This window comes from Pan paniscus, chromosome 10, assembly GCF_029289425.2.
Source record: "Pan paniscus chromosome 10, NHGRI_mPanPan1-v2.0_pri, whole genome shotgun sequence".
Classification (NCBI taxonomy): Eukaryota; Metazoa; Chordata; class Mammalia; order Primates; family Hominidae; genus Pan; species Pan paniscus.
This window is the reverse complement of record NC_073259.2, coordinates 125,347,504-125,370,895: the sequence shown is the minus strand read 5'-3', so window position 1 is coordinate 125,370,895 and position 23,392 is coordinate 125,347,504. Positions and strand designations below refer to the sequence as shown.

Here is a 23,392-nt window from a genome sequence, read left to right as displayed (position 1 = left end):
ATCACTTGAGCCCAGGAGTTTGAGACCAGCCTGGGCAACATGGCAAAACCCTATCTCTAAAAAAAATACCAAAAATTAGCTGGGTATGGTGGCACATGCCCGTTGTCCCAGCTACCCTGGAGACTGAGGTGGGAGAATCACCTGAGCCTGGAAGGTCAAGGCTGCAGTGAGCTGTGATTGTATTACTGCACCACTGCACTCTAGCCTGGGCAACAGAGCGAGACCCTGTCTCAAAAAAACAAAATAGAATAAATTCCTAGAAGTGGAATTTTTGGGCCAAAATTCACGCACATTTGTGATTTTTGTGGTACTTGCCATAGTGGTTGGATCAATCTTACCAGCTAACTAGGAGACTGACTGTTTCTTCACAGCCTCGCCAACTCCATCTGTTATCCAACTTTTTAGTCTCTGCCAATCTGTTCAGATGTGTTTTGACAGCTAAGTCAATATCATTTCCAAAGAGTGGCTAGATTTGGCTGGAGATCAGCAGCGCCTTTGTCTTACCTGTCCAGTAAGCTGATGGGCCAGGCCAGGGCAACCCTAGGGAATCATGTGAATTTCACACCCATCCTCTGCATTGCAGTGAAGTCGGAGTGACCGGTGGGAGGTCGAAACATGGGGGTGGCCTAGGCGACTCAGCAAGTGATGACCTGCTTCATTTTCCTGATGCTTGGCCTACAGATGGCAGCTTTCACTGCCAGCGCATCTAAACAAGGCCTCAAAGTTCTCTACACAGCTTCAGCGGGGAGGATGAGACATTCTAGAGCCTTGGTGGCAACTGCTTTCCTTAGCCGCTGATGGCTGGCCGGGAAGATAAGGACATCAGGGATTCTGTGGTAGGTCAGACCCATGGTCCCACCAGCTGAATGTCCCTCTAGCAGTCCTATCTGGAAATGTTTGGTGGAAAAGCACAACTGTAGACTTTTATTATGTTGTCCTCAAAAGTCAAGACCACACTGAAGCATTAGGAAACTATTCTCCATTCATGATTAAATGAACAAATATGGTTTAAAGCTCTTCTATATTTTCTTTCTTAATTGAAAACAAAGAGGTATGGCCATCATAGGAGCCCTCACAAGAGAAAGAAAGACAGCAAGAGGCAGCCTCGGGCCAGATCTAGCCTGCAGACCTGATTTGTTAGGTCTACCCCGTATTGTATTAAGAGATAATTTATAGTTATATTTTAAATGTATTGCCAATGTTTCAAATTTTTACATAAATATATCTACAGCTTCTCTTTAAAATTTACATAATCTATGGCCAGGCACGGTGGCTCACACCTGTAATCCCAGCACTTTGGGAGGCCGAGGGAGGCAAATCACGAGGTCAAGAGTTCAAGACCAGCCTGACCAACATGCTGAAACTCCGTCTCTACTAAAAATACAAAAATTAGCTGGGCATGGTGGCGGGTGCCTGTAATCCCAGCTACTCAGGAGGCTGAGGCAGGAGAATCGCTTGAACCCAGGAGGCAGAGGTTGCAGTCAGCCAAGATCATGCTACTGCACTCCAGCCTGGGCGACAGAGCAAGACTCTGTCTCAAAAAAAAAAAAAAAAATTATATAATCTGACCACATTGCGCCTATACGCTGTTTTTTTTGTTTGTTGTTTTTTAGAGACAGGTCTTGCTCTGTCTTCCAGTCCAAGGTACAGTGGCACCATCCAGGCCAAGGTACAGTGGCACCATCATAGCTTATTCACTGCAACCTCAATCTCCTAGACTTAAGAGATCCTCCCACCGCAGCATCCCGAGTAACTAGGACTACAGGCTGGTGCCACTAGACCTGGCTAACTTTTTATATTTTTTTGTAGAAACGGGATCTTGCTATGTTGCCCAGGCTGGTCTCGAACTCCTAGTTCAAGCAATCCTCCCTTCTCAGCCTCCCAAAGTGCTGGGATTATAGGTGTGAGTCACTGCAGCCAACTATATTCTTATGGGGCAACAATCTGCATAGACTGAATAGCAGCTGCCCCCTCTAGACAGGATGTGGCTTTCTAGTTGGCCACAAACCTCACCACTCCCTATTGTCTCCCTCTTATTAAGGCCAGTGTCCATTGTCATTTATAATAGCATTAGTGCTTTCGATTTCTTATACTAGGAGGAAAGTTAAATCTTTTTGTACCCATGTCTTTATTATTATTATTATTTATTGTGAGACAGAGTCTCTGGTGCTATCTCTGCTCACTGCAACCTCTGCCTCCTGGGTTCAAGCAATCCTCCCCCCTCAGCCTCCCGAGTAGCTGGAATTACAGGTGTGTGCCACCACACTCGGGTAATTTTTACATCTTTTGGAGATGGGGTTTCACCATCTTGGCCAGGCTGGTCTCGAACTCCTGGCCTCAGGTGATCCACCTGCCTCAGCCTCCAAAGTGCTCGGATTACAGGTATGAGTCACTGCACCTGGGCCCATGTCATTTTTATAAGTGGCAGGTAGAGATGGACCAAGAGGTTCATGTTTTAGGAAAGATTTTTTTGGCTGGGCACAGTGGCTCACACCTGTAATCCCAGCACTCTAGGAGGCCAAGGCAGGTGGATCGCTTGAGCCTAGGAATTTAAGACCAGCCTGGGCAACATAGCAAAACCCCGTCTCTACAAAAAAGTATAAACTATTAACTGGGCCTGGTGGCATGCACCTGTAATCCCAGCTACTTGGGAGGTTGAGGTGGGAGTATCGCTTGAGCCAGGGAAGTTGAGGCTACAGTGAGCCCTGTTAGTGCCACTGCACTCCAGCCTGGGTGACAGAGCAAGAACCTGTCTCAAAACAAAAACAAAACAAAAAAAAGCACCTAACAACATTCTTCATTTCTACACACACACAAGTCTTTCTTTTTAAATATGCAACTAAATGTCCTGTTTTGAAGTTACCCAGCCTTCTTTACTGATTTAGCTTACCCACCTACCACCTCCAGGTATCCATTTGTAATTCCTGGTCTGCAGTAATCCTTGAGATCTCGGTTCGAAGGAAGAAGCAGGGGAGGCCTTGACTCTGCAAGAAAGACACTAAAAGTCAATGCAGAAATCTGAGCAATGGCAGACTGGTCATTTCCTTGCACACTGCCCACCTTAGTTAGACAATGCCAACTTGCAAAGCATAACTTTGGTCTTCAAGCCTGAGGAGTGGAGCTCAACATTGAGAACAGGACCTCAGGGTTTTGAAGATCAGATAAGTGTTTGCCTAAAACAAAAAGGAAACAGGCATTACAGTAAAAGGAATGCGGGGCCAGGCGCGGTGGCTCACGCTTGTAATCCCAGCACTTTGGGAGGCCAAGATGGGAAGACCCCCTGAGGTCAGGAGTTTGAGACCAGCCTGGCCAACATGGCGAAACTCCATCTCTACTAAAAATACAAAAATTAGCCGGGCATGATGGTAGGCACCTGTAATCTCAGCTACTCAGGAGGCTGAGGTGGGAGAATTGCTTGAACCTGGGAGGTGGAGGTTGCAGTGAGCTCAGATCAGGCCACTGCACTCAAGCCTGGGCGACAGAGCGAGACTCCATCTGAAAAAAAAAAAAAAAAAAAAGGAATGGCTGTGGCGGATAACATTGCTTTTTTTTATTGCTGAGGATCATTATTAGTTCTCTGAGGTTGTCTTTGGTGCTCACAACACCTGAGACACTTGCTGAGTTTTGACATCATCAAAGGCTGTTATCGTAATCATCATCTTAAGTGAAAAGCTACCCTAGATAAATAACATGAGGACCTACCTGCTGTTGGGCCATTCTCCCTGCACAAACTCAGCACTGGAAGAAGGACCGCTAGCCTTTGCAGGATGTGACGATGAAAGGACAGGAAGATATATGGAGAGCTTGCCTTAAGGCCTCTGCTAATATAGAAATTCCGTTTGCTTGGAGAAGGGAAGGACTTTGAGGGTGCTGGAGAAAGGGGGTAAGACTGAATCTTCCAAGGTGAAGTAAGTGTGCTGAGCAGTTTTAGCCTAGAGAGTTCCTGGGAGCATGACTGATAGACCAGCAGAGCTTGGGATTTACGTTCGTCTTTGCCCAGCATCAAATCCTTAATGTAGGATTTGACCCAAAAAGATTTAAAACCATGGGCCAGGCCAGGCAAGGTGGTTCTCGACTGTAATCCCAGCACTTTGGGAGGCTGAGGTGGGCAGATCACCTGAGGTCAGGAGTTCGAAACCAGCGTGGCCAACATGGTGAAACTCCGTCTCTACTAAAAATATGAAAATGAGCCCAGGCATGAGGCGCACACCTGTAGTCCTAGCTACTCGGGAGGCTGAGGCACAAGAATTGCTTGAGCCTGGGAGTTGGAGGTTTCAGTGAGCCGAGACTGCACCACTGCACTCCAGCCTAGGCAAGAGAGTGAGACTCCGCCTCAGGAAAAAAAAAAAAAAAAAAAGTCACGGGCCTGCGAAATCATCCTGGCTCTGTTGTCTGAGATTCAATTTTCCAAATGCCTCTCAGAAATAGAGCTGTCAGGAGGCGGAGACCCTAGCGCTCAGATATATTTGAGTCCCAGCTCCAGCGCAAAGGAAACAGCCCTATTACCACCTGCTAGACATCTCCATAGGCACAGGCTTCAGAAATGCTTCCCAGGGTGAGCAAATTAATAGAAAACACAATGTTCTTTTTTCCATCCTGAAAGACGATCTCCTAACCTCGCCTCTACCTGCTCAAAGCCACTGTACCTGGAGCTCCTGGAATCAGCTTCTTTTTTTTTTTTTTTTTGAGATGGAGTCTCACTCAGTCGCCCAGGCTACAGTGCAATGACGCGATCTCCGCTCACTGCAAGCTCCGCCTCCCAGGTTCACGCCATTCTCCTGCCTCAGCCTCCCGAGTAGCTGGGACTACAGGCGCCCACCACCACGCCCGGCTAATTTTTTTTGTATTTTTAGTAGAGACGGGGTTTCACCGTGTTAGCAAGGATGGTCTCGATTTCCTGACCTTGTGATCCACCCGCCTCGGCCTCCCAAAGTGCTGAGATTACAGGCATGAGCCACCGTGCCCAGCCGGAATCAGCTTCTATCCTTCCAGTTGTAACCCACATTTATGGCTTGTTTAAGCATCCACAGGGGGCCTAGCATTGTTAATGTCACAAAGAGGAACCCAGCCACTACCTGCAATCCTGAGTCCGGAAGGGATAGGTGGGGGTTGAGAAGCGACTGGGCAGGGCAGCAAAGCAACTGCCAAGGACTGGGCAAAAGGCAATAGAATGCAATTGAAGCAGGACGAATGCAGGTTAGACATGAGGAAGAACTTCCTAACACAGGAGACTATAAGTTCCTGGAGGAAATAGTGAGGTCTGACTCCTTGGGAATCCCAGAAGGGATCCCCACCCTCTTTGATGCTCTTGTTTGTCTAGATTCAAAGAAAATCAGCCCTAGAGGCATCTTCTTTTAAGTCCATCTCAGGAGGCTGAGGCATTAATCTTTATCTAGCAGTCATTTCTCTTGCCAACAGTCTGGGTCACTGTGGGTGGGGCCAGTGAGACGAGTCCCCAGTCACAGAGTGCGTTGTGTGTATGACTTTGTGACCCTCATCTTCACTACCCCCTTGCAAATTGCATCTGGCCTGGGATAGTAGATAGAACAAATCAGTTCATCTGTCACCATTCACTTGATAACCTGCCGTGTGCATAGTTCTGGGGTAGAAGCAAAGCTGAGCAAACACAGGCCTCCCTGCCCTTGAGACCCTCACGGATGTGTGTGGGGAGAGACTCACATAAGATTCAATTAGTGCTGAAATAAAGAGGAACACAAAATGCTTTGGGAACATAATTACCTCAGCAAGTAGGTACCAGGGAAGGTTTACCCCAAGAAGTGACACCTGGTCTGGGTTTTGAAGCTCAGGTAGAAGTTTGCCTAAAAGAAAATGGAAAAAGGCATTATAGGAAAGGGAATGGTTGTGGCTGATATGTTGCTTTTTATTTTTTTCGCTAAGGATTATTATTAGTTCTCTGAGGTTGCCTTTGGTGCTAACACCACCTGAGACACATGTTGTGTTTTTTTTGTTTGTTTTTTTGAGATGGAGTCTCGCTCTGTCGCCCAGGCTGGAGTGCAGTGGCCTGATCTCGGCTCACTGCAAGCTCCACCTCCCAGGTTCACGCCATTCTCCTGCCTCAGCCTCCCCAGCAGCTGGGACTACAGGCGCACGCCATCACGCCCGGCTAATTTTTTGTATTTTTGGCAGAGACGGGGTTTCACTGAGTTAGCCAGGATGGTCTCAATCTCCTGACCTTGTGATCCACCCGCCTCAGCCTCCCAAAGTGCTGGAATTACAGGCGTGAACACATGTTGAGTTTTGACATCATCCGAAAGGCTCTTATAATAATCGTCTTAAGTAAAAAGCTACCCTAGATAAACAACATGAGGACCTGCTGTTGGGCCATCCTCCCTGCACAAACTCAGGATTCAAATCAAGCCCTTCTTGCCTTCCTTTCTTATTAAGCATCGTTTCCCTTGCCTGTCTGGTTTGCCTTCCTAAGAGAGAAGGGGTAGAACTGTGCCCTGTTTGGGGATGGAACATCTATTTTCAGATACCAATTAAGCATCAATCAAACCCTTAGTACGAGGTTCGAGTGGGGACGGGGCTGGACCTGGGAAGTGGTGTTTTCATTTGGGGTTCTCTCCTCTTTTCCATCCTTCCCATTGCCCTTGCCCCTCCCTCCAGCCTCTAGCTGGTAAAGGTGATCAGATAGAGAGATCACTGTTATATCGAAATCCCACTCCCCAAGCTCAGCCGCCTGAGGATCATGGCATTTTCTCACCCCTGGGGACGTAGGGCTTGCTAGCTGCTTTCAAAATGTCAAAATCTGTTGAGAAGATTTTCCCTATTTCCAGGTAAATGACAGCACCCCCCAGCTTCTCTAGAGAGCTCTAAAGTATGAGAAAGGTGGGGGACAGGCTTGTGGGCCGTTTCTTTCCCAATCTTTAGGGGATCCAAGGTCACCAGGATGACACCAACTGGCCTGCTACTGCTGGCCTTGCTGAAAACCAAAAGGGTGTAGCCAGCCCCAGCCGGCCTGGGTCTGAATGAAGGCAAACCAGTAAAATGCTCTGCCTCTTGGAGACAACCCAGCATGCTCACCAGGAAGCCTTCTAAATCAGCCCTGACTCATTGTACGGTAATGATGTCAGGATAAAAATAACAGTAACAATGGCCCAGCGTGGTGGCTCACACCTGTAATCCCGACACTTTGGGAGGCCAGTGAGGGTGGATCACTTGAGATCAGGAGTTCGAGACCAGCCTGGCCAACATGGTGAAACCCTGTCTCTACTAAAAATACAAAAATTAGCTGGGCTTGGTGGCGTGTGCCTGTAGTCCCAGCTACTCAGGAGGCTGAGGCGGGGGAATTGCTTGAACCTGGGAGGCGGAGGTTGCATTGAGCTGAGATCGTGCCACTGCACTCCAGTCTGGGCACTGGAGTGAGACCCTATCTCAAAAAAATAAAAAATTTTTAAAAAGTAACAGTGATAACAATATCACGGTGCAGGTGTGTAGCCATTTTAACCCTTGGACTCACGAGCCCACAGCACTGAGGCCAGGAATCCAGCGCCAAGCTGGTGACCTTGGTCAGACAACTAATTTTTTTTCTTTTTTTTTTGAGACGGAGTCTCGCTCTTTCACCCAGGCTGGAGTGCAGTGGCCCGATCTCGGCTCACTGCAGGCTCTGCCCCCTGGGGTTCACGCCATTCTCCTGCCTCAGCCTCCCGCGTAGCTGGGACTACAGGCGCCCGCCACCTCACCCGGCTAATTTTTTGTATTTTTAGTAGAGACGGGGTTTCACCATGTTAGCCAGGATGGTCTCGATCTCCTGACCTCATGATCCGCCCACCTCGGCCTCCCAAAGTGCTGGGATTACAGGCGTGAGCCACCGTGCCCAGCCGACAACTAATTATTAATAGCATCTGTGCTGAGCCTCCCTTTCCTAATAGGGACTAATAGGCTCATCAAGTTGTGGGGAGGATGAAATGAGATAACGTATGAGATAATGATGTCAACCATAACAACGGGACCTAATATATTTATTGAGCAATATCAGGTACTGTGCTAAGCACTTTAGGTCCATGGCCTCATTGAACCCCCAGCTCAACCCAATGAAATACTGTGGTTGTCTCCATTTTACAGATGAGGAAACTGAGAATCACAGAGGGTTTTGTGGCTCAACGAGGGTCACATAACCAGTAAGTGATGGAGATGGGATTTGAACCCAGGCCATGGAGCCCTGAGCCCACTCTACAGGGCCTGGCACAGAATAAATGCTCAACAAATGTTGGGGTCATTACTATTGTTTTTATTTGGCTAAATAATATATTGCGAATTTGAGGCAGATAAGAAGCATTGTGCCCATTTTACAGGTGAAACCCTTGTGGCCAACAGGTGACCCAAAGCCCAAAGTGACCACCCATTGACTCATGACAAGGCTGCATCTCCTCCCCTTTGTGACCACATCATCATCTTTGTCACTCATTGAAATCAATGGGACAGATGTGATTTATGCCTCCTGGGGGCCGGGCTGTGGAAACACACAGAGAAAAGAGCAGGAGGGCCTTGAGTGGAAAGAGGGGAACTTTGAGGGCCTGGATTCCAAGCCCAGCTCTATTGCTTGTTTTTCATTAATTTGGGGATAGCCACGTCACCTCTCACAGCCTCTATTTTCTGATCTGAAGAATGGGTTACCATGAGGATTCAATGAGCCCATGGATGTGCAGTGGCCTAGCCCAGGTCAGGCACCAAATAGGCATTTACTGAATGTTACTCAAAATGAAATGAAGGCCAGGTGTAGCTCATGCCTGTAATCCCAGCACTTTGGGAGGCAGAGGCAGGTGGGACACTTTAGGTCGGGAATTTGAGACCAGCCTGGCCAACATGGTGAAACCCTGTTTCTACTAAAAATACAAAAAATATTAGCCAGGTGTGGTGGCACACACTTGTAATCCCAGCTACTTGAGAGGCTGAGGCAGGAGGATCGCTTGAACCTGGGAGACGGAGGTTGCAGTGAGCCAAGATGGTGCCACTACACTCCAGCCTGGGTGACAGAGTGAGACTCCGTCTCAAAAGAAATGAAATTGAGTATGATCACTGCCCTGGAGCAGTTCACAGCCGAGCCATCCCCTCTTCTCATTTAATATGCACCTCAACTTCTGAAAACTTCTACTTTCAAGACAAACTACAGATGGAAATACACGCAGTAGTCATCATATTGTGATACTTGGGGTTTCATAGACTCATGCACAGATATTACCCACAGAGCTGCCTTGGCTGGCTTTGGCAGAGTCCATTGGCTCCCTTGAGGCTGACATCTCAGGGTGCTTCTTGATTACTCCTTTCCCTAAGTCTCTCTCGAAGCATTTGAGAAACCTCTTGCATTTTGAGATTAATTTCCCTCTGTAGGAGGATGCCCCAAATCCCTAGTTCTAAGCTGCGGTCCAACTCATTTTTGCCCCTACTTCAATTAGGTCAGGTATCCCTTGCCTTGGTCTAGATACCCAAGTTGGATTTTCCCAAAGGCATCTTCAGTGCCCCACTTCTTAGGGTGATCCAACATTCCCAGGGTGCCCTCAAACCAGCAGACCCCCCAAGATGCTTTCTAGGGATGTATACTGAACACAGTCTCTCTCCACCCCAGAGGCATCTTCCTTCCTTCCACCTGAGCCATCGCCTGCTCAGTGATTCCCAGGTCTTTATAGGTCACTGAGCCAAGAGGCCAGCAACCAAACTTGCTGTCCGGGGTGGTCAGAGCCAGGGTGGAGCCAGGAAGTGGTGCGTGAATTGACTGGTGTTTGGGTTCAGCCCTGCTGGAATTTCCACATATTTTGCTAACTGTTTGTTTTAAGAGTGAGTATATTCAACGCAGGCTGTCCCGACTGTTGTCCAGGTCTGACAATGACACTGTGGTTCACAATCAGTGACACCACTCTGCACGCTCCTTCACTGCGTCACCCCATATTGAAATGCTTTTCCCAAAAAGGGCAAGTTGGGTCAAAGTCATTTTTCTTCCTCTCTGTAAATTGGTATCAGTTGCCAAAACCAACCTCCCACCAAACAGAGGCTCTTACAGGTCAACAGCCCCAGCCTATTTCCATTTCCTGAGGTTCCCAGGATTTTCTAAGATACAAGGGCCAAAACATAAACATGAAACTTGTTGTGCATTTTCAATATTTGCATTTAGCAAGTTAAGGCTTTCAACAAACAAACACAGTACGATGCAGTATCATAGGGCAGGCCACGAGATAATTACGGGATTGATGTTAAGATTAATTCCTAGTGTATATATACATTCTGGTCTGGTAATGGGACCAAGCTGAAAGTTGTCCAGTAACATCTGGCTATACTATGATATCACTGCAATTTGGAGAAAGCTTAAAAAATTCAGCCTTGATGCCCCTTGGTCCTCCAGAGGTCTCCACTATCACCCTGAATCCTTAACTGGGGTGAGTCTGACTCCCAAGCACCCCCTTTTTTAATCACCTTCTACAGATCTACAGACTGTTGAATTACAGAAGAGAGAGAGAGAGGCAGAGTAAGCAATGTCAACTTTTTTTTTTTTTTTTTTTTTTTTTGGAGACAAAGTCTCAGTCGCCCAGGCTGGAGTGCAGTGGCGCGATCTCGGCTCACTGCAAGCTCCGCCTCCTGGGTTCAAGCCATTCTCCTGCCTCAGCCTCCCAAGTAGCTGGGACTACAGGCGCCCGCCACCACGCCCGGCTAATTTTTTTGTATTTTTAGTGGAGGTGGGGTTTCACCGTGTTAGCCAGGATGGTCTTGATCTCCTGACCTCGTGATCCGCCCACCTCGGCCTCCCAAAGTGCTGGGATTACAGGCATGAGCCACCGCGCCCAGCCAGCAATGTCAAGTTTATATGGAGTTATCTTAAGGAACGAATCACTTTAGACATAGTGCTTTGAATACACTAAAGGAAATTATATTCCAAAGTACTAAATACACTTGGTTAAGTTCTATACACAGCAATTTTTTAATTGTACGGATAAGTGGGTACCTTCTGGTTTTGTGAGTCTGTGGGCCTGGACCCTGAGCTGCCCCAGCTTGTAACCAGGTTATGCTTGCTGCCCGGGAGAGGTGGTACCCACAGGTGGGTGCGGTGCCGCCCAGGGCTGCAGCAAAGGGCGCAGTGTGTGGCGTCTGGCCCCTGGTGTGAATGGCCCTCTGCCCAGCTCAGCCCCGGTGTGCTGCCCTCATTTCAGGACAAGCCAAACAGGGCAGGTTGCTGCAGGCCTCTAATAGAGGAGCTGTCACTGGTGCCGATAGCATAAGAATAAGAAGCGACTTGCTTTGTACAAGTTTAGGCCTTAGCTCTTAGATTAGTTTACTAGGGCTGCTATAATAAAACACCACCAACTGGTGGCTTAAACAGCAGAATGGATTGCCTCACAGTTCTGGAGGCCAGAAATACAAAATCAAGGTGTTGGCGGTGCTGGTTCCTTCCGAGGGCTGGGAGGCAGAAGCTGACCCAGTCCTCCCTCCTTGGCTTGTAGGTGGCCATCTTCATGTTCACATGGCGCTCTCCCTGTGAGCACATCTGCCTTCAAATTTCTCTTTTCTGTAAGGGCACCAGCCCTACTGGATCAGGACCCATGCTGATGACCTCATTTTTAACTTGATTTCCTCTGTAAAGGCCCTAACTCCAAAGAAAGCCATATTCTGAGGCAGTTTAGGACATCAACATATGAATTTGATGGGGATGGGGAGGGAGGACATGGTTCAGCCCATAATACAGGGGTCCCCAAACCCCAGGCCACAGACCAGTACTGGCCTGTTAGGAGCTGGGCTGCACAGCAGGAAGTGAGTGGCAGGCGAGCAAGTGAAGCTTCATCTGTATTTACAGCTGCCCCCATCGCTCGCATTACCGCCTGGGCTCTGCCTCCTGTCAGATCAGTGGTGGCCTTAGATTCTCATAGGAGCTCGTACCCTACTGTGAACCACACCTGCAAGGGATCTAGGCTGCCTGCGCTTATGAGAATCTAATGCCTGATGATCTGTCACTGTCTCCCATCTCCCCCAGATGGGACCATCTAGTTGCAGAAAACAAGCTCAGTGCTCCCACTGATTGTACATTCTGGTGAGTTGTGTAATGATTTCATTGTATATTATAATATAATAATAATAGAAATAGTGCACACGATCAATGTAATGCCCTTGAATCATCCTGAACATGCCCCCAACCACCAGTCCATGGAAAAATTGTCTTCCACAAAACCGATCCCTGGTGCCAAAAAGGTTGAGGACTGCTGCCATAATAGCTCCTAAGATGTTGTATGTCTTGGAGGCGCCTGCCTGCCTCCCCTGGTTTAGCTGTCAGTCCTGGTTTCACTGTGAGGCTCGTGACAGTGACAGCCACTACTGGGGAAGGGCAGGTGCTTGGCCTCTGTGTCTAGGTGTTCTGAGTTCTGGTGCTGAGTTTCTGTCTTCTTGCCTAAAAAACCTCCCTCCGTCCACTGCCCAGCACACCTGCTTCTTACTTCCTAGCGTCTGCTAAAAAGCCCACCATCCAGCTGGGTGCAGTGGCTCATGCCTATAATCCCAGCACTTTGGGAGGCCAAGGCAGGCGGATACCTGAGGTCGGGAGTTTGAGATCAGCCCAACCAACATGAAGAAACCCCATCTCCACTAAAAATACAAAAATTAGCCAGGCGTGGTGGCACATGCCTGTAATCCCAGCTACTCAGGAGGCTGAGGCAGGAGAATCATTTGAACCCATGAGGCAGAGGTTGCAGTGAGCTGAGATCGCACCATTGCACTCCAGCCTGGGCAACAAGAGCAAAACTCTATCTCAAAAAAAAGCCCACCATCCTTCCACTTACCCAATCCATGTTGACTTTATCCTTTGCCCCGATCCTCTCCTACCCAGAGACTCTCAGTTCCACTTCCAGAGCCCCCAACCTTCAGTTCCCTGCTTCCAGTCCTGCTGCCCCTGCAGCTGCATTCCAACCCCATGGCTACTCCTGGCCTCATTGTACCATCCTCCTCATGGGTCTCTCTGCCTTGACCCTCTCCCTCTTGCAATCCTTGCAATCATGTCTTTCCTAAAATCCAGCTGAGATAAGATCACTCACTCTATGAAATCAAGGCCAACATCCTTGGCTTAGCATTTAAGGAACTCTATAGTGTTGAAACTTTTTAGACCTTGTGTTAGTTTGCTCAGGTTTTAATCACAAAGGACCATTGCCTGGGTGGCTTAGACAACAGAAATTTACAGCTCACAGTTCTGGGGGTTGGAAGTCCAAGATCATGGTGCCAGCATGGTCAGGTTCTGGAGAGGGCTTTCTTGTCAGCTTGCAGACATCTGCCTTCTCTGTGTCCTCACATGGCAGACAAAGAGAAAGAGCTCTCTCTTCCTTTTCATATAAGGCCACCAATCCTATCAGATTAGGGCCTCACCCTTATGATCTTGTTTAACCTTCATTATCTCCTAAAAGTTCTATCTCCCAACAAAATCACATGGGGGTGGGGGATGGAGGTTAGGGCTTTGTATTAGTCAGGGTTCTCTAGAGGGACAGAATTAATAGGATAGATGTATATATAAAGGGGAGTTTATTAAGGAGTATTAACTCACACGAACACAAGGTGAGGTCCACAATAGGCCATCTACAAGCTGAGGAGCAAGGAAGCCAGCCCGAGTCCCAAAGCTAAAGAACTTGGAGTCCAATGTTCAAGCGCAGGAAGCATCCAGCACGGGAGAAAGATGTAGGCTCGGAGGCTAAGCCAGTCTGGTCTTTTTACGTTCTTCTGGTGCTTTTATTCTTCTGGATGCACTGGCAGCTGATTAGATTGTGCCCACCCACATTGAGGGTGGGTCTGCCTTTCCCAGTCCACTGACTCAGATGTTAGTGTCCTTTGGCAACACCCTCACGGACACACTCAGGGACAGTACTTTGCATTCTTCAATCCAATGAAGTTGACACTCAATATTAACTATCACAGGCTTCAAATAAATTTGGAGGAAGGACAGAATGCAGTCTCATGCAGATCTCATATGTTTATTGAACATATACTGTGTGCTGGGCACTGTTTCAGGGATAGAACAAACTGAACAGTGGGTAGGCAGAAAACAAGTATTATCTAAATGCCTATATAGGTAAATGTAAATCTATATCTACAAGATATAGAAATGTAGGTATGCACATACATGTCCAGGTACATATATGCTCATGATGACCACAGGTAGTGTTAAGTGCTATGGGGAAAACAAAGCATGGTAAGGGTGATTGGGGGCAGAGAATGACAAGGAAGTGACACTGCTTTAAAGAATGATCACAGCCGGCACAGTGGCTCACATGTGTAATCCTAGCACTTTGGGAGGCTGAGGTGGGCAGATCACCTGAGGTCAGGAGTTCGAGACCAGCCTGGCCAACATGGTGAAACCTCGTCTCTACTGAAAAAAAAAAAAATAGAAAAATTAGCCAGGCATGGTGGCGCATGCCTGTAATCCCAGCTACTCAGGAGGCTGAGGCAGGAGAATCACTTAACCCAGGAGATGATGGAGGTTGCAGTGAGCCAAGACCACACCACTGCACTTCAGCCTGGGCGACAGAGTGAGACTCCATCTCAAAAAAAAAAAAAAAAAAGAATGATCAGGAAAGATCTCTAACATGACAGCATTTGAGCAAACTCAGTGATCGGGGTCAGCCACTGGAATTCAACCCTTTACATCAGGCATCCACAAACCTTTTATCTAAAGGACAAGATAAATATTTTTGGCTTTGTGGGCCACATGGCCTTGGACTCTATCAAAATACTAGCCAGCTCTGACATTGTCATGTCAAAGCTGCCACATGCTATATGGACTCAAATGAGCCCCAATGAAATTTTATTTATGGATACTAACATTTGAACATCATATAACTTTTGTGTGTCACAAAGTATTCTCCTTTTGATTTTTGCATTCAATAACCCAAAAATGGAAAAAATCCTTCTTAGCTCAGAAGCTGTACAAAAACAGACAGTGGGCCACGCCGTCTGCAGATCTCTGCTTTAGAAGAAGCAGCTGTAAGATGCTTTTCCCAGTTGTGGGATGAGAGTCATTCAGTGGCTGCTGAGTCCTAGAATACTAGTCCCCAAAATATAGTAGGTGCTCAATATGCACTTGTTGAAGGGGAGAAAGAAGGGAGAAAAGGAGAGGGGAAAAGGAATCAGAGCTTCAGCAGTCCTTGGAAGTGGCATTCTCAGCTCCGGAGTCCAGGCTGACATGACCGCACCTCCCTGCCTCCTTTTGAGCCTGGCTGCAGGACCATTTCCTTTCATTCCTTCAGGGCCTCTGCAAGCTTCCTAGGCAAAGAGGTGTTGACAAGGCTATGAAAATGCCCATGAGATCATGGCCTCCTTTGCACACTTAGGGGCGGGTGTCCCAGGGGTCCACAAAGAGCGAGCCAATGTCTCCTCCCACCTAAAAGCTTCCATTGTCCCCACTGCAGACATAAAGCCAGAAAAGGGAGTATGTAGCCACAGCCCAAAGCCCGCTTGTGCCCTGTGCCCAACATAATAACTCACAAGTGCTGCTAATCTGCATTTTGACCAGGAGAACTTTGGTGCCCACTCAGAATAGTCATTTGCATCCTGCATGCAGGGCCCCTGACTGCTATATTAATCTCCCCGTTTCTCCCCTCCTGAGTCATCTAATATTGCTGCTGGCTAATTAAAACATCAAAGCGCCAAGTACAACAGCCCTGCCAGAAGCCTCCTAATGCCTGGTTTCAAGTGTGCAATCCAGTGAAACCCAGGGCGGAGGGTGGCACGGCTCGCACTCGGGCAGCCAATTACTTGACTCGTAACGACCACCCCTCGCACATCTGGGACCTCAACAGATGGCCTCTTTTATTAGTCCTGTTATCTCACTCCTCCCCCTCCCTGGCGATGAAGACTGTCGGCTGCTGCCCACAGGCCACACCCTGCTCCCCCTCCTCACGCCTGGCCCCCCACCCTCTGAGTCCTGGGCCCAGACCCGATGTCATCACCACATCTGTCATCCCCGCCCTGGGATTTCAGCTGCTCCTCAGCCTCTACAGTGTTCACATGGGTGGCCGAGAGGGTTTCTAAACTGGCTGAGTGAAACTGGGTATGTAGGGAGAATGGCTGGGGTGCCTTCCTGTGGGCAAGGTAGGATTATTTGGTTTTTTTCTCAATGATACAGGTTGTGGGCACAATCAGAGGGATGTGTTTACTACAAAGCCCTGCCCAGATGTGACTTTCATCACCTCCAAGACTCCTCCTGGAAGACACAGGAGGGGAGACAGGATCTTAAAGAAGTGTTTAGGGTGCCTGGCCAGACGTTTGAACAAAGTGGGGTTGTTTGTATCCAACTTCCTAGGGAAACATGGGCACAATAACTTAGACAGGCTAGAAAGTATAAATGAGGAACAAAGGAAAGAACTCACCCAAACCTTTATCATGCTCCCAGTGTGGTAGTGTAGTAGTAATACTTGCAGAAGTAATAATAATAGTAATACAAGTAATAATATAAGTAATAATAATACAAGTAATAATAGTAATACAAGTAATAATACAAGTAGTAATAATACAAGTAATAATATACAAGTGATACAAGTAATAATACTTGCAGAAGTATTGCAGTACTACAAGAAATACTTATACTTCTAATACTGTAAATTGGGCTAGTAGTCACATAATAATAACATTTATAATAATAAATAATGGCTAACATTTAGGGGGTGACTATGATCATCCAAGTAAGAGATGACTTAGTCAGGGTGCTGGCCAGTGGAAGGGGAGAGGAGTGAATGGATTCTAGAGCTAGTTAAAAAGCTAAAATGGGGGAGAGTCAGTGATGAGTTGGGTGTGGGAGATAGAGAAGAGGCTGATGATTAAGATAGCTCCCACCTGTGGCTTGTCCTGCACAGATGGTTGGTAGCGCCCGGCACTGAGGAGGACCAGATCTGGTGAGGGCCGGGAGACGTGGAAGATTATGAATCCTAGCACCTTCCATGTGTTCCCTGTGCTGCCACAGCCTGCACTCTTCCGGAGCAGTCTTTAACAGTGGCACGCTCTTCCCCACCTCCTGTTCCCCAGGCTCCAACATGGCGCCATGAATGCTTTAACACAGAACTCAGAACTCTTATTCCACTGGCTGCAAAGGTGGCCATGATAGTTCTCTTAACTCAGGACCTCTGCATGATCTGTTCTCTCTGCCTGTAAGACCTTGCTTCCTCTTCCTTGCCTGGCTAGCACATACTCATCTTCTGGTCTCGATCTAGAAGTTAGATGTGTCTTCTATGTGCTCCCACCTCCCCTGTGCTGCCAAGGTCCCATGTAATGGCATCCATTGTGCTAAATCGATTGCAATGGCTCATTCAGTTTTCATCACCCCCTACAGGACTGTGACTCCATGGGAGCAGAGATCACATCCATCTAGCTTGTCACTATAGTCTTGGTCTCTGCTGCCTCACCTGGCACATAGGAACTACTCAATAAGCATATGTTAAATGAATGAATTATTCTTAATGGCCAGGAGGCAGGATAGTCAAGCTGTTAAGGGCATGGTTTGGGAGCCAGACTGCCTGGATTGGACTCCTTTCTTCAGCTTATTAGCTCTACAATCTTGGGCAACTTAACCTCTCTGTGCCTCAGTTTCCTAATCTGTAAAATGGAGATAATAAGGTTGTTGCTTGGCACATAATCAGTGCTCATTTAATGTTAGTTTTCAGTATTAGTCCTTCGCAGTTCTCTGTGACTTCTATCCTGGACTTTGATCCAGCTCATTTGTTCATAATTCACAGCTACCCTCACCAGGCTGAGCTCCTCCAAGCCAGTGAGATGAGTGCCCTGCCTCCTTTCTGATTTTATCTCCTTACACTTGCCCTCATGCATACACTCCAGCCACACTCAACCTCCTTGCTGGTCCTTTGAACTTAACAAGTTCATTCCCACGTCAGTGCCTTTGCACTTGCCCTTCTCCCCTCCACTTAGTTACAGTCACCTCCCCATTTTCTATTCTTATCATCACCTGGAATTATACTGACCCTATATTAGTTTACTTACTGTTTATCTCCACCTCTACCACATAACACTCCAGAGGGCAAGGTCCCTGTCTGTCTTCTTCACTGCTGAATCCCCAGTGCCTATTTATTGAGCATGTATTATAATAGGTGCTCAATAAATGCTAATTGAATGTATGAATGCCCTGCCTCAAGGCCACTGTGCACTGATGTACTCTTTGCATGAGTGTCACTTAACATTGGCTCATCTTCTCCCTGATCTTGCTTGGCTTTCGCATCAGGGTGCACCTGCTGCCCCTCCCTTAGAGTTACTAAGTGACCAATGCTTGCCTGATGCATGTGTGTGCCTGTGCCCAGGCAGGTAGACAATAACCCAGGAGCATCCAAGACAGATGTGATCCTAGGCCAGGCACGATGGCTCACACCTGTAATCCCAACACTTTGGGAGGCTGAGGCAGGAGGATTACTTGAGTCTAGGAGTTCAAGACCAGCCTGGGCAACATGGTGAGACCCCTGTCTCTACAAAATATATAAAAAATTAGCTGGGCATGGTGGCATGCACCTGTAGTCCCAGCTACTTGGGAGGGTGAGGTGGAAGGATTGCTTGAGCCTAGGAGGTCAAGGCTACAGTGAGCTATGATTGCACCACTGCACTCCAGCCTATGTGACAGAGCAAGACCCTATCTCAAAAAAAAAAAAAAAAAAAAAGACAGATGTAATCCTTATCAGTGAGGTCTACAGTGAATGGGCCAACACTGGTCAGCCTGAGATTTATCCCCACTCACCTACTAGCCAAATCATTTGCAGAGTGAAGACAAATGGGGGACTAAAGGTCCCCATAAAGAGGCTCTTCCATGGTTTCTTTCCATGTAGGTGTTCAAGACAGAGGGGACGGTAAGTGCAAAGGCCCTGAGGCAGGAAAAAGCCTGGAAGTTTTAAAAGTCCCCCAGAAATTTGGGGACAATATTCTTTGCTTCACATTTTTTCAATTTATTTTATTTTATGTCATTATTATTTTTCTGAGATGGAGTCGCGTTCTGTCTCCCAGGCTGGAGTGCAGTGGTGCAATCTTGGCTCACTGCAGCCTCTGCCTCTCGGGTTCAAGTGATTCTCCTGCTTCAGCCTCCCAAGTAGCTGAGATTACAGGTGTGCACTACCACACCTGGCTAATTTTTGTATTTTTTAATAGAGGCAAGGTTTCACCAAGCTGGCCAGGCTGATCTCGAACTTCTGATCTCAAGTGATCCGCCCACCTCGGGCTCCCAGAGTGCTGGAATTACTGGTGTGAGCCACTGTGCCTGGCCCAAAATTTTTCAATTTAAATCTTTCTGTTTTCTCAGTACTCGCCAGAAATGGTGAGTTTGGACTGTCACAGAAAGGCCTAGAAATCCAAGTAAATCGACCCAGCTTTAGGTTTGATGCCTCGGTGCTGGGGGCTATTATCATTCAAAGAGGCTGATGGTGTCCTTTCAGTCATGTATTCATTCAACAAATATTCACTGAGTCCTTCCTCAGTGTGTCAGACCCTGTTGAACCAGAGAGACCACCTTTGAGTTCCTGACCCCTCTCCCCAGAGCAGAATCCTAGAGGCTCTTCCATGGTGTTTCTTTCCATGTAGGTGGGGAAATCAGGTTCCCAGGAACCTTGTACATGTCAAGCAGGAAGGGCTGGATCTTACTCTGGATGTAGACAGTTGGTCACTCAAGGCAGATCCCAGGAAGAACAATGGCTCTCCCAGCCTCTGTGGAGACAATGTTACAGTCCACTCAAGGCCCTGCCTCATCTTCCACCTTCATTCTCTCCTGCAGCCCCCTGCCTCAGGAAAACAGTCCCCCACAAAGAATGGCAGCCCCTCCAAGTGTCCACGCTTCCTCAAGGTCAAGAACTGGGAGACTGAGGTGGTTCTCACTGACACCCTCCACCTTAAGAGCACATTGGTAAGTATCCCAGCAGGGTGTAGATGAGAGGGTGGCAGCTTCATCACTATCCACATTTGGAGTCGGATAAGTCTTTGTTGTGGGGGCTGTCCTCTGTTGTAGGGTGTTGAGCACCACCCCTGACCCATACCCCCTAGATGTCAGTACGCCCCCTTCCAGGTTGTGACAACCAAAAATGTCTCTGACAGAGCAGGAGCACTGCCATCTTGGGCAAACACTGCCATTTTAAGTTCCAGCTCCCTTTCTAACTTCATGTATTTCAAGGAAATCACCTCCCTTCTAACAACAAGCAGCCAGAAAAAGCAGATAGTAAAACACAGATAAGACAGCTCGGGCACACAGGGAGGGGGGAAAGTCTCTTGGGTAACCACCAAACTTCAAACTCATACAATGGGCTCCAGTAAAACAGTGGGCCTTAATAAGCATATTCCTTTCCCTTTAGATGCGCAAAGATAGGGAAGCTAAAAGCAGACTTGCGGGGTATGCCTGCAGCTGCAAGAAAATATATGGGAACAGACACAAAAACTCTCCCTCCCAGATAAGCAAGACAAAGAGACACAGAAACATTCCAAGCTTGTGATAAGCTCTACCACCCTAAACCCTTAAATACTCTTAGTCTGTAAAAAAGAGTGCTCCTCATTAGGACAAACACCTAATGCATGTGGGGCTTAAAACCTAGATGATGGGTTGATAGGTGCCCACCATGGCACATGTATACATATGTAACAAACCTGCACGTTCTGCACGTGTATCCCGAACTTAAAGAAAAACAATAAAGAGTGCTCCTAACCTAACTTGGCCAGAAGCCCCTCTCAGGTTTATTCTTTAAAATAAACCTGTCTCTGACTGTTAAGCCACTTTTCATGTTTCTTTCTTCCTTCTTCAACTCTTACAGTCTCCAAGACATTACCTAACATTCCCTGGGCAAGAAATTCACCCCTGTTTGAGAACCACTGGTGGATTCTCACTCTCTTATGTAAATGCTTTTTATTTGTGAACCCAGTACACAAAAGAATCTAAGGAGAGTTGCTGCTTGTGAATATCATCTCTGTCTCTCACAGTCTGACCACTGGTGGAGTATTAAACAAACCCTTCCTTGATTTCACAGTGTGTCCTCAGTATTTTTATTTCATATTTTTAATAGTCAACAAACCATTATATTGCTTTAAATTTTTGTTGAACCTGGGCCTCTTGGAAGAATGGTATTTGCAAGCTATTACAATGTAACAAATTGCCCTGAAACTTAGTGGCTGAAAACAACTATTAAAACTATGTATTATTTTTCAAAAGTCTACGGATTGGCTGGGTAGATCAGTGATTGATCTGGTCCAGACTCTGTTGATTTTGGTGAGGCTTTCTCATGCATCTGTAGTTACATCTGAGGGGTCAGCTAAGGTCAGGGTGGTCTAGGATGGTCCTGGCTGAGATAACTCAACCCTGTTCCATGTGGTCTCTCCTCTTCCAGCAAGCTAGCTTGGGCTTGTTCACATGTAGTTGCAGGGTTCTAAGAGAATGAGCAGAAACATGCAAGAACTCTTGAGGCTTAGACTCAGAGTTGTCACAAGGTCATTTCTGCCACATCCTAAGGGTCAAAACCAGCCCAGAGTCAAGGGGTTAAGGGATAGGTTCCACTTCTTCGTGGAGAATTACTGTAAAGCCACATCTCAAAGGGTGTGAATACAGGGAGGGGAAAAATTAGGGTCCTATTTTGCAATCAGTCTATCATAGATGCATTCAAATGAGTTACTGTAGCCACTCTATTAGTTCCTCCTTGATCATCATGCAAAATCTAAAAATATTTCAGATTTTAGTACCAATGATTCTGATTCCTAGTCAAAAAGCTTCTGTTCCCAAGATGAGTAGAGCAAATACTTTAGGAACCTTAAAATGCTACTTATTGTTCCTTAACATGACTATGACCATATCCAGCAAGGATTTGAAGCTGGTACTTGAGAAACTGCCTCTGGGAATTAAGGGCCAGATAAACTCAACCATGAGTACGAGATCCAAGCCCACAGCCTAACACCTGCCACTCTTGGGTAAAACCAAGCAGTACCCCAAATCTCTTGATCTTCCAGGAAACGGGATGCACTGAGTACATCTGCATGGGCTCCATCATGCATCCTTCTCAGCATGCAAGGAGGCCTGAAGATGTCCGCACAAAAGAACAGCTCTTCCCTCTCGCCAAAGAGTTTATTGATCAATACTATTCATCAATTAAAAGGCAAGTGTGTGTCAATTCCGGGGAGCCCGAGGTGAGTTATCGAATGCTGGAGAGAAAGATGTCAGCCCCAACTTTGCAAACCAAGGCCAAGGCACAAGGCCTCTGCCATACACAGAGGCTTAAAACTGGCTACCCATAGGTCACATCTGTTCCCCAGAAGTGCTTTTGTTTCACCTGCAAAGGGTTGCTTATAATTTGAAAGATTTCAAGCAATTCCATGCCTAGATACATACTCTGAAGAAATTCTCACACCTGTTCACAAGGAACCATCAGTAAGAATGTTCACTGAAACATTGTTTATAGCAGGAAAAAATTAAATTAAAGAACTAACAAGAGACCAGGTGCAGTGGCTCACGCCTGTAATCCCAGCACTTTGGGAGACCAAGGCGGGCAGATTGCTTGAGCCCAAGAATTCAAGACCAGCCTGGCCAAAATGGTGAAATCTTACCTCTACTAAAAATACAAAAATTAGTAGGGCATGGTGGTGCACACCTATAATCCTAGCTACTTGGGATGCTGAGGCATGAGAATTGCTTGAACCCGGGAGGTGGAGGTTGTAGTGAGCCAAGATCACACCACTGCACTCCAGCCTGGGTGAACAGAGCGAGACTCCATCTCAAAAAAAAAAAAACAAAAGAAAGAAACCACATAAACACCATCAACAGGAGAATGGGTAAGTTGTGGTATATTCCAGTGATGGAATACTATACAACTGTAAAAATCAAAGGGATTAGCGCTCTGCATGTTAATGGAATTGAAGTTCATGTTCATAGCTAACTTTGAGCAAAAGAAAGGATAAATTGTAAAAGGATACATCCAGTATAGCACCATTTATATGAATTTTTTTTATTGATTTATTTTTTTGAGACAGAGTCTTGCTCTGTCACCCAGGCTGGAGTGCAGTGGCATGATCTTGGCTCACTGCAACCTCTGCCTCCCAGACTCAAGCGATTCTCTGCCTCAGCCTCCTGAGTAGCTGGGATTACAGGCACGCACCACCACACCCAGCTAATTTTTGTATTTTTTGTAGAGACAGAGTTTTGCCATGTTGGCCAGGCTGGTCTCAAATTCCTAGCCTCAAGTGATCCACCCTCCTCGGCCTCCCAAAGTGCTGGGACTACAGGTGTGAGCCACCATACCCGGCCTATATGCCTATATGAATGCTTTAAACATGCAAAATGACATTGTACATGGTTGAAGGATAGATATACATGTGGCAAAGATATAAACAAGTGTATGAGAATGGTAAATGTCAGGTTCAAGATAGCAGTCACTTCTGGGGACAGAATGGGCTACAGTGGGGAAGT

At 47.0% G+C, this 23,392-nt stretch overlaps 1 protein-coding gene across 3 annotated transcripts in view; it reads left to right on the top strand.

Annotated features, from left to right (window-relative positions):
* Positions 1-23,392, top strand: part of NOS1 (nitric oxide synthase 1) — a 154,423-nt gene that overhangs the window by 52,382 nt on the left and 78,649 nt on the right. For all 3 annotated transcript variants that reach the window (XM_034934607.4, XM_034934608.3, XM_063593705.1), the window contains exons 4-5: positions 19,733-19,861; positions 21,940-22,085. In XM_034934607.4, coding sequence (XP_034790498.2) covers positions 19,733-19,861; positions 21,940-22,085 — 275 coding nt within the window. The remainder of the gene's footprint in view (positions 1-19,732; positions 19,862-21,939; positions 22,086-23,392) is intronic.